This window comes from Caretta caretta, chromosome 3, assembly GCF_965140235.1.
Source record: "Caretta caretta isolate rCarCar2 chromosome 3, rCarCar1.hap1, whole genome shotgun sequence".
NCBI lineage: Eukaryota > Metazoa > Chordata > Testudines > Cheloniidae > Caretta > Caretta caretta.
The window spans coordinates 106,526,173-106,537,806 of record NC_134208.1 but is presented as its reverse complement, the minus strand read 5'-3'; the positions used below and the strand labels follow the sequence as shown (position 1 = coordinate 106,537,806).

Genomic DNA, 11,634 nt, shown 5'->3' with positions numbered 1-11,634 from the left:
TTTGATTGGAACCATAGTTTTGGGGTTTCTGGATTCAGGCCCATTATGACAAATCAATGTTAATTTACTTAGAATCCACACTTGATATCGAGTAGGCATAATATTAAAATGAAATTATAGGAAAATGAGACTTGACTTAAGTGGGACATTGAAGTGGCTTTAGGCATAACTTCAGCCAGGGACCAATTAATATCTAAAGCAGATACCACTATGTTAGGGCAGGGTGAGAGATGCTAACTCTGAATAAAATACAAAAAGCACTATGTGCGGGGGAAATAAACTGAATTCTGGATGTGCTCTTGTCACCACTGAAATTTGAACAAACATCCATCTTTCAAATGTACATGGGATTACAAACAAATAGGAACCCCAAACTGTTTGTCCAAAGATGGATTTGAGAAAATAATCAGTGAGCAAGAGATTGACAATGACACTCCTCATCTCTTTGGAGAGGACAGCTGTGTAAATACCCTTCTGGGAGATAACTGTCATGACAAGTCACCCTTAATCGTGTAAAATCACTGGCAAATATAACTGGGCCAACTGGAAGTGAAACCTGAGACCAGAGACTGGGTCTCTGATGCTATCAAGGTAAAGTAACAAGATAGAAACAGCTTGGTGGAGAGGCTGAGTTCTTTAGGGATGTAAACATGTTGCTACTTCAGTCATTTTAGTTAAAAGTCGACCTCTCTAAATGAATTTGCCATTTTAAGGCTAGAGATGTATGCACACCTTACTCCGGTGAAGTGAGCTGTAGCTCACGAAAGCTTATGCTCAAATAAATGTGTTTAGTCTCTAAGGTGCCACAAGTCCTCCTTTTTTCTTTTTGTGAATACAGACTAACACGGCTGCTACTCTGAAACCTCTCTTGTATTGTGATTTCTCCTGTCTTACATTTTGTTTTCAGTAAGATTACTTTTGCGTGATGTTTTTGGGCTGCATTCTGTAAGGGAAATAACCTATATGTCATTATTGCTTACAGTATGAGTGTCTACATAATAACTCAATTCATAGAATGTTTTCATGAAGCCATTGTATAATTCCTGAGCCCTGACTACACAAGTGGCTTAGTACTGTTGTAACTGCACAATTGATCAAAAATGGGTACTACTTTTCCTCCACAGTGTGGAATTACATGTTACGGAGTAACATAAATTGCATTTTTTTGTAAGCGTTGTTAGACAGTTGCTGAGTAAACTCCACTACCCGCATATTTCCTCCAGTTCCTTTAATCCTATTTCTGTATCTAAACACCTAAATTTACATTTGTTTGAAACACAGAATAGTTTTCTCACAGTTTAATTTATTTTTTTTCTAAATCTTTATACATTGCACGTCATGTCCAGCACTGACAGGTTACAGGGTTTGATTTCTTTTTAAACTTTTAAATAACAAAACAAAATAAAACCATCAGCCTCCCACAACTTATGGGACTGCACATCTGCTTATCAGCTGCATGAATAGCCAGCTGTGCCACCAGTTGCCACGATGTCTGTTTCTACTTAACCCAAAATGTTTGAATCACCTCTGCTCCTTTCTGCTTGTCACACTGAGTCTCATTGCTGCACTGAAAGGCAGACTGCAAAATCTTGATATACTGATTATAGTCCTGACTCTGAGCCTACTGGTGGTATTCACCAACAATACTTTTTAGGCCTCGTTTCTTGTTCACTTTTCCTGAGATCTGTGTCATTACATTACAGTGAGTTTGTTAATAGAGATGCTTCAAATTAAGTTACTGCAATTACCAAGAACTCAATTAAAAAACAAACAAACAAACAAAGGAAGAGATTTCTGTGATAAAAGCCCTTTTGGTAATTGGCATATATCCAGTACAGTTTGCCTCCCTTCATAGCTGATAGCCTACATCCTAGATTCATCTCTCTAAATTGAAGGACACTCACTTAGGTTAATTTAGGAGGTACATCATTCATTTTATCCCCACAATTCCTCTCATCCCACACCAACCTGGTATTTGTTGCTGTGAATTGAGGTTAGAAATGCTGCATCATTAAATGTGTTAAAGTAATCCCACATCAACCCAAGCTCCTTCCTCCATTAATTTTGTTGTTTCCTTGTTTGAAAATTTTGTCACTAATGTTAATGACTAGTGGTCTCATGTTTATGCCTTGACGGGTTGCAAGCTTCAGCCAAAGGTGTTTCCTTAGGAAGTTTATTTGCTGTTGGTTGACCAGTGTGTACTCTATTCATAAGGAGGCACTGGATCCTGAGAAAACTCAGTGTGAGCCTCTCCCATAGGAGGTTTCATAGTGGCCTCCTCATAGGATGGAGGCAAGCTTACAGTGAGGAAGGTGGCTTCAGGGAGCAGAGTGGAGTAGTGGAAGTTCTGCTCACTGTTCCAGGGCAGCACCGAAAGGAAATCAGACACATCACGCTCAGGTAGGTGCTCTGGGAGATCAATACTGAAGATCTGCCCCTGGGGGCTAGGTCGCTGGCAGCGGCGATATAGGAAGAGCAGCAGGAATGCCAGGAAGAGCAGCATGGTGGCAGGCAGGATGATGCATAGAAATGGTTCTATGTCCTCTTTGGTGGAGCTGATCTGATGTCTGCTCTGTAATGAAAACAAACAAGGAAACTTCTTCAGTTTGAAATCTCTCTTTTGGCTCCCTTTTTACTTTAACTGTTGGATACATACATCCCCGCTCCTTCATTCACCAAATGCTTCTGCTTCTATTTATTTGGTGATCTCCTATCTTCCATAGTAGCTGTTCTCAAACTGTAGTATGTAGATCAGTGGTCTGCAGAGCCCACCCTGGTAATCCACAAAATGAAACCCTTTGAGAACCAAGGTCTGGCAGAATTGATGTATTGGGGGTGGGGGAGGAAGGGTTTAGAGGAAGATCTCTCTGAAGTGGTCCACCGAAGGAAAAAGGTCAGACAGCCACTGCATGAAGCCCATAACTTCTGTTTGAGCAATAACATATCTTTAGGCCTGGCAGGATTATATTATTATTGGTGAATGTGGGTAAATGCCAAGTTCACCATACACACAGAAACTGATGAAAAAACATTTTCCACTGATGACCAAAACTTACAGACTGGCAATGTAAGAAAAATGCTGCTTGAGAACTTTAGAGTTTGATATAAGGATATTTACTTTGTGTATATTGACATGATGTCGACAATTTGTGTGTTAACGGTGTTAAAGCTTTAACTTTTTGAATCTCAGAATCTACAGTCACAAAATAATTGTCACTTGTCTATTACCTGACCCTCACATAATTTCCAACAACTGTGTAAAAATTTAAGTATTTAAATGGAGAAAAATAAAATGCTTAAAACCAGTAATTTTACTCTGCCACAAAAATTTAAATTGATTAAAAATTGGGGGGGGAAATGGTTAAAAACAAACTGTTGGTTGAAATATTTAAAAAAAAATCGAATTCTGCCAAGCCGACACATTTCTTAGAAAGACATTCAATCATCATTTTAAGGCTTCAAGTGATGGAGAATTCACCACATCCATAGGTAAATTATTCTAATGGTTAGTTATCCTCATTGCTAAAATCTGTGCCTTTTTTCTAGTCTGAATTTGTCTGGCTTCAGCTTCCAACCATTGGCTTTTGTAGTGCCTTCTTCTGCTAGATTAAAGGACTATCTGCTATCAGACATCTCTTCCTTAGGTGAGTACTTATAGAATGTGATCAGGTCACCTCTTAACCATCTCTTTGATAAACTAAATAGATTGAGCTCCTTAAGATACTCATTATAAAACAGATTTTTCCAGACCTCAGATCATTGGTATAGCTTTTCTGAATCCATTCCAATATTTCAATGTCATTTTTGAAGTGTGGACACCAGAACTGGACACCGTGTTTGTATATGGCACTAGAGAGACCATAACTGAGAGAGAAAATCACCTCCCTACTCCTACTTGGCATTCCCCTGCTTATATATCCAAAAATTGTGTTTGCCTTTTTAGCCACAGCATTGCACTGGGACCTCATGTTCAATTGTCTGTGTACCATGACCCTTCCACCTATACTATTCGGTTATAAATATGCGATCATGAAGAAGTAACAAGTCAGAAGAAAGTAAAATTAAATTTCGGCTCCCTCTAGCAAAATGGAGCATGTAGAACAGTGGTTGTCAACCAGGCATCCAGCAGGGGCCACAAGCAGATTTCAGGGGGGCTGCCGAGCAGGGCCGGCATTAGACTTGCTGGGGCCCAGGGCAGAAAGCTGAAGCCCTACTACAAGGGCCTGAAGCTAGGGTTGCCAGGCATCCGGTTTTCAACCGGAACGCCTGGTTGAAAAGGGACCCTGAACCTTCCGGTCGGCGCCGCCAAATGGGCTGTTAAAAGTCCAGTGGTGGTGCAGCAGGGTACCGGGGCTAAGGCTAGCTCCGCGCAGCTTCAAGAAGTGGCTGCCAGGTCCTTGCGGCCCCTAGGCACATGGGCAGCCAGGGAGGCTCCGCACGCTGCCCCTGCCCCTAGTGCCAGCTCCACAGTTCCCATTGGCCAGAAACTGTGACCAATGGGAGCTGTGGGGGCGGCATCTGCTTCCTGGGAGCCATGGTAAGTACCACCAGGACCCTGTACCTACATTCCCTGTAAGCTGGGCAGCTGGCTCTCAAGGGCCACGCAGGCAAGTGGGGAGAGGTGCCCCTCCCCGGCCCAGGCCCGCCAGAGCTGTCATGGAGAGGCACCTCTCACCCAGCCCCAAGCTGCTGTGGTGAGAGAGGGCTGGGGGGAATCCTCTCTCTCTCCCCACCCCAGCCCCAGGGCAGCCTGTATCCCAAACCCCTCATTTCCAGCCCCACCCCAACCCTCTTTCCCAGCCCTGTGCCCCCTCCTACACCCCAAACCCCTCAGCCCCACCCCCACCACATGAATTTTGTTATGTGCACCAATGTGAAGGTGATATGTCAAACAAAATATATAACAAAATTCATTCCGCGCATGGAAGTAAAAAAAATTAGAGGGAACACTGCCCTGCACCCTGACCCCCTGCCCCAGCCCAGAGCCCCCTCCTGCACCCAAACCCCTCGGCTCCACCCCAGAACTTGTGCCCCTATCTGGAGTCCTCATCCCCCCTGAACCTCAACCCCCTCCCCCAGCCCAGAGGCTTCTCCTGCACCCCCAGCCCAGAGCCCATACCTCCCCCAACACCCCTGTGCCATTCCAGAGCCTTCTCCTGCACCCCAAACCCCTCCTCCCTTGCCCCACTCTAGAGCCCAACCCCTCCAGCCAGAACTCTCACCCCTTCTGCACCCCAACCCCAGCCCAGTGAAAGTGAGTGATGGTGGGAGACAGCAGGTGATGTGGGGTGAGGAGATAGAGTGAGTGGGGCCTTGAGGAAGGGGCGGGGTGGGGCAGGGGTGTCCCGTTTTGTTTGATTAGAAAGTTGGCAACCCTGGGGCCCAAGTCTCTTCTCCCCCCCCCCCCAAAAAAGGGGGGCTGAAGTTGAATCCTGACTACCTCAGCTTTGCAGGGCCCCGTGTGGTGTGGGGCACTGGGCAATTGCCCTGATTGCTACCCCCTAACGCGGGGCCTGGCTTTTATATGCAGAAAAATAGCTGTGGCACAGGTGGGCCTTGGAGTTTTTATAGCATGTTGTGGGGGCCTCAAAGAGAGAGAGATTGAGAATCCCTGACTTAAACCAAACTTTTTTTCCAGGTGGTTGCTAATTGTGTCCTCATTTTCTGAGTGCCTGACATGAGGACTTGGGGTTTGGAGAGCCCAAATTAGGGGACATTTTGATCCTAATCTCTCAGTCTCAGTTTCCCAGTTGTAGTAATACCCCCTCATCTCCCTGGGGTGTATGAAAATAAATTCTTTCATATCTGTAAAACACTCAGATACTGTAGTGATGAACACCATACAATAGCCTATGAGGAATTAATAATTCAAACCTTGCTCTGAAGATTGAATAGTTTATAGTAAATAGGGCCTGGGGCCGCACCAAATAATGAGAAAACAGTGTATTGAATGCTGCTCATTAAATGAGCACTGTCCAGCCTGTCCTCTGGATGAGGCAGGGCACCTCTGGAAAAAGAGCACATGATCATGTCATGACAAGACTATCATAATGTGTGCACACATAAGGGGACTAAATTAAGGTTTTACAGGCAACTTTACCTCTGACACTTCCCAACTTTCGGGGGCTTGACTTTGAGCGCATAATATTATTTTGGTGTAGTTTTGTGTGTTGAATATAGATACTAAAATATGAACTAGCTGGTATTCAAAATGATCAGTCTGGTTTTGTCTCTTTGAATTTGAGGGGGAGGGGCAATGGATTCCTCTTTCAAAACTGATCGAGAGGTTAAGGACCAGATTATCAACTGTCTAGCCCTTTGTGTAATTACTTACACCAGTGAAAAGCTGGTGTAAATCACTACCATGCCTATTCAGTAACGTTTCACATCTCTGCATTTGCTTTGCACAGATAAAAAAGACTCCCCAAGGGAAGTATGTTGTGAAGAATCAGGTTCTAGGTAACTAATGCATTATTTGGATATTTTTAATCAAAAGTGCATTATTAAGGCCAGGGCTGCAGTCCTCACTTGAGTCATAATTCACATTTGACCTCTTTGTCTGGGATACAGAAGAGGAGAGATTATTTTGATATGCCTCTTGCCAAACACTTTACATTATCTTTGTAAACACTAGAGAGATTGATCCAAGAATCATTTAGAGCTAGTAAATTTCTTATAGGCATATCTGAATACTAAAAACCTATCTCCTGGAAAAGAGTATTTGGAGACTATTTGATTTATCTGTTATAGACTTTCTATATCCCCTTTTCTTAAATTATTTCATTATTATTTTTATTATGACTAAAGAAAGCTGCATGATATAAAGACTTGTCTGTCCCTTTAAGAAGCAAAGTATTTCATGTAGATCTATTTGAAAAAGTTTTGAACAGAAATATTTTCATGCAATTTAAAAAAAAATCACCTTTTAAAAAATCTATTTTCCTCCAAAGTGCTGAGAAGCGAAATAGCAGAAATGTACAAGTGCATGGGTACCAGAAAGTGAAACTGTCTAAAAACAAATAACACTAAGTTGCAGTGTCTAGATGAAAAAGCAAAGAACATGCACTGAGAAACTCCTTAAAATTTAAATGTTGGCATTCTCTGGACTCATTTGCTCCTGCTGCTTGTCCTTTATTTATTTCATAGAGTCTAAGGCCTGAACACTGTGGTCATCTAGCCTGACCTCCTGTATAACACACGCGACTTCCCAAACTAGAGCATATCTCTTAGGAAAACAGCCGATCTTGATTTTTTTAGAATTGCCAGTGAGGAAAGATCCGCCATGACCCTTGGTAAATTCTTCCGCTGATGCCAACAGCCTCTGTGTGTGATGACATAGTTAGTTGTTGTGGATATTATGATATCCTAAACAAAGGATTATGACTTTGAGTGAGAGAGAAGCAACAGGAGCAGATGAGCTTCTCTTCTATTCATGAGAAATGGCCTTTGTAATAAAGGAAGGGGGAAGGAGAAACTAAGAAAATTGTGAGAGACACTTCAAAAATTGGTTTCAGAGTAGCAGCCGTGTTAGTCTGTATTCACAAAAAGGAAAGGGGTACTTGTGGCACCTTAGAGACTAAAAATTAAGTTTCCATTGGCATACACTGGTTTATAGAGCTTCAAACATAAATGAAATTACTTGGGCATTTTAAATAACTTCCTGTGAAATGTATCCTCTCTCCCTTAATTTACATCCCACGAGGAACGGAAAGAAAGGGTTAAGTTTCAAACAACTGAGCACTGGAAAGGAACATAAGGAGTAAAGCCTTTCATTACAAGTCAGCCTGTACTTGTTTTAACATGCTGGGTATGCACTACTGCCAGCTTGCCAGTTACATGACCTTTGTCAGTTTGGATGGGCTTTTCACCCATCTTAGTTGGTAAAGGAATGAAACATAGAGAACAGATGAGTTTGTATGCCATTTCCATAAGGAGGAACTCAATTGTCAACTCTATTTAGATAAAATAAAACTTGTCACTATCCACAGACAGACTCATTGTAGATGATGACTTAATAAGGGAAGTTATGAGAAGGTGTGCCCCCTAGAATGATGTAGGGGTGGAAAGGAGATGCCTGGCTGCTGAGTTCCTACTAAAATTATTATTTTAAATGCTGCTATATTGCTAATGATTTATTAGGACACCCAGAGCCTTGGATAGTATATCTGAATTATTTTAAATCTAAATATATATGAAACAGGAGACGGACTGAATGATGAATTGAATATATTCATGCTTTTTTAAGGAGGCGCAGGCGATAAACAAGAAGGCAGGATTTCCAAAACTTCCAATCAGAAGTCATTTGGATTTGTGCTCCTAACTCACTTAGGCACCCTTGAAAAATGTCACCTTCATTTTTTAATAGGTTTCTTTTATTTTTTTTAAAAACAGTTTTCACAGCATTATTGAATGTTAAATTGATTGACACAGAAAATATTCATTTGATGTTTATCTATATAAATATGTAATGTATAAAATCCTATTTTAATAGTAATTATCTGTCTATATAATCATTATTTTGTTACAGAGTAACGTTAATCTCAATTTTCAAAGTTATTCATATGCCTGTTAGCATGGAAGCACAACAGGAGTGAGTTTGTTTGTTTGCAAAGAATTTATATTTTATTTTTCATCACGGATCACTTTTGTTGACAAAAGGATGTTCGTTTAACAGGATGAAGGCTTTGCCATCTATTATTGTTCTGGTAGTGCCAGTAATGGGCTAGTTCTGTTTAACTTAATCTGGAATTAGTTACCATCTCAGGACATAAAAAACCCCACTTTCCTTATTTTGTTTTGTTCCAGTGTGCTTGATGTCTTGTTTGCTGCAGCTTTCAATCTCATTCCTGGTGTAACTCTGCTCAAGTTGGTGGATTTACATCAGGGTTAACCTTGCACCTTTAAAGCGGAGACTGGTTTCAGTACATCCCAGGCAACAATGGAAAAGCAGGCTGTGTTTTCATCTCTGACAGACGTTTCCCTTCCCCCACATCCCTACATATTTCCCCTCCACTAAGAAGTAATCATTGTAAAGCTTAGAGAACAAGAGTTCATTGCTGAGTACTACTCACTCTAACAGCTGTAGAAGGGCTTCTAGGGATCAGAGCCAAAGAGTGCGTGTGTATATATTTAAAAACAAAAGAAAGGAAGTATAAAATGTAGAATGCAGCATACTCATTTTTTAATTCATTTGGAAAATGAAACTTCTTTTGCTGCCTATAACTGCAAGTTTTTCCTTAAGTTTTAAAGCTTAAATATATTTGTGTTTTTGTAGGAGAAAAGCAAGCTAAATGCAATGAGGAAATTCATCAACTTTCTGTAATTAAATGCTATCTCTGTTTCCATTGGTATAAATTCTACTGTCCCAACATCCAGTCATTACCACTGTCACATACACCAAGGCATTTGACAAAAAAAGCCAAAGAACATTGCCAAAAGAGAAGCCATGGTACTGACCTGCAACTGTGTTTCCAGAAGTGGCACACCTGGTTCACTAGTTAACCAGTCGTAGTTTCCCCTGTCAGCATGTCCAAATTTCCTCCAGCTGCTACCTAAGAGCCACCTCATGCTTTCATTAACCTGAAACTCTGTTTTAGTCCTTCCACCTTGCTTCACAGCTTTAACCAGTGCCCTCACCTCTTAGTCCAGACCCAGATGGGAGGCTCTCAGCTAATGATCCTTTATAAATTCTTCCCTGTTGACAGTGGTGAGGAGGGGAAAGAGTGAAAAACCAACCAAATAGATCTCAGATGCTACTCTCAGTTCCAACTCAATCTCTCTGGATTTGCTTCGTTGGCCTACATTACCAGAAAAGCTGGCATCAGGTATCAGGGACGGGGTAGCATTCTGATTGGAGAGTTCCCTGCACTAGGATTATTAAAGTGGAATTTGCATGTGAATCTGTTACCACATGGTCCTGACTCTTTGTGGATAAATAATTTTCTAAATTTAGATATCTAATAAATATCTTTTTGGGGTGTTTTAAAGAGTTCCTATGCCAGAGAGAAAGTTCAGTGCACCTTGTAAGAAAGGGGGAGAGGGGGAATCAAGCCAAATTTTCTCTTTACTTTTGCTGGAACACACAGTAAACAGTGAGCGGTTTCTGGGTAGAGAGGCAAGGACATAAGGCTGAATGCTCTGCTGAATTATTTAGGAGCATTAGAATGTAGATGTTAATGATAAATCCGGTGAGCAATCTCTGTCAGCAAAGGCTTTGGTCACTGAGAATGTATGATTACTTTTAATAATTATAACAAATCTGATAACTGCTAATTCTTCCCTTGTTTACTCCTTTTTAGGATAAGCATCATTAGACTGAAATCAGTTTAGTTTTTTTTTTTTTTTTAAATCCCAACAATGTGTATTCACATCTCATTGAGGTGGTATTTAGCTAGAGATAGGTGGAGGGAGGACTATTTTTTGGAAAAGTGGACAGGTTATTTTTTCATTCTGAGTAGAAGGAGAGACTGTTAGTAATTGCTCCTGCAGTTGCACGTACTTTCAGTATCCAGACAGGTTTGGTTGTGCAGGCAAGAAGGAACATAGCCTAGAGATGGGAACACAGGTCTGGGTGGCAGGATTTCTGGCTTTTATTCCCTTATCTGATACAGCCTTACATTTTTCTTCTCTAATTTAACACTCTAAACAGGCTTTGAGCCTGATTCTCCAGTAAAAGGCAACGGGAGCTGTGGGTACTCAGCCCAGCTGAAAATCAGGCTCATACAATAAGGTATTCCATGCACACAGTTTAAGGGACGGACGTGTGTGTGTGTGTGTGTGTGTGTGTGTATATATATATATATGTATAATATAAAATCACAAAAAAGTCATAAAAGAACATTATGAAGGTTGCAAAGTCGAACACTGAAAATTTAGGAACTGCCAGAATTATGGTTGCTTGTGCAACCTTAAATTAGTCCCCTCATGCCTATGCGTTACAATAGTCTTTCATTACAGGACACCTGTCTCATTCATTGCACAGAATGGCCCTACTCTGGTGACGAATGAGGGTTGTGTAATGAGGTAAACTGTTTGCAGGGCCCTTTGTCATTTGTTGCAGAAGTTGGAAAGTGTGTAGTGAATGAGTCAGGGGGGTGAAGGAAGAGAAAAGATGGCCTCATGATTAAGGCACTAGAATGCCACCCTGGGGAATTGGATTCTATCCTAGACTCTGCCACAGAGTTCATATGTGATGCTGGGCAAGTCACTGCAACCAAATTCTTCACTAGTGGTCACTGATTGTTCTTTATTTTGCAGATGTCTTACTTGAGACCTTGGGTCTAATTTACAGAAATGCTCAGCACTCATAGCTGCAACCAAAGTCAATGGGAACTGTGCTTTGAACACATGAAGTGCTGTATAATACTAGGTTTCAGAGTAACAGCCGTGTTAGTCTGTATTTGCAAAAAGAAAAGGAGTACTTTTTCAATTAACCAATTTATTTGAGCAGAAGCTTTGAGACACTTAGGACCTGATTTTTCAGAATAATTAGTATTATATAAAGATGCAATGCGGATGCATTGGTATGCATCCGATGAAGTGAGCTGTAGCTCACGAAAGCTTATGCTCAGATAAATTGGTTAGTCTCTAAGGTGCCACAAGTACTCCTTTTCTTTATATAATACTAATTATTCT

General features: G+C 41.2%; 1 protein-coding gene across 1 annotated transcript; it reads right to left on the bottom strand.

Moving 5' to 3' along the window:
• Positions 1–1,213: 1,213 nt before the first annotated feature.
• SMIM28 (small integral membrane protein 28) lies at positions 1,214–9,782 on the bottom strand. Its single transcript, XM_048846288.2, has 2 exons — positions 9,457–9,782; positions 1,214–2,572 (listed from the first exon to the last, which is right to left on the bottom strand). The coding sequence occupies exons 1-2, from the start codon at positions 9,565–9,567 to the stop codon at positions 2,204–2,206; spliced, it is 480 nt and encodes a 159-aa protein (XP_048702245.1). The 5' UTR covers positions 9,568–9,782; the 3' UTR covers positions 1,214–2,203.
• Positions 9,783–11,634: the final 1,852 nt, after the last annotated feature.

Excerpts from the sequence above, each read along its gene's own strand:
- SMIM28 (XM_048846288.2), bottom strand. The coding sequence starts at position 9,567 with ATGAGGTGGCTCTTAGGTAGCAGCTGGAGGAAATTTGGACATGCTGAC. Across the intron at positions 2,573-9,456 it reads TTCTGGAAACACAGTTGCAG|AGCAGACATCAGATCAGCTC; the intron begins GTCAGTACCATG and ends TTTTCATTACAG.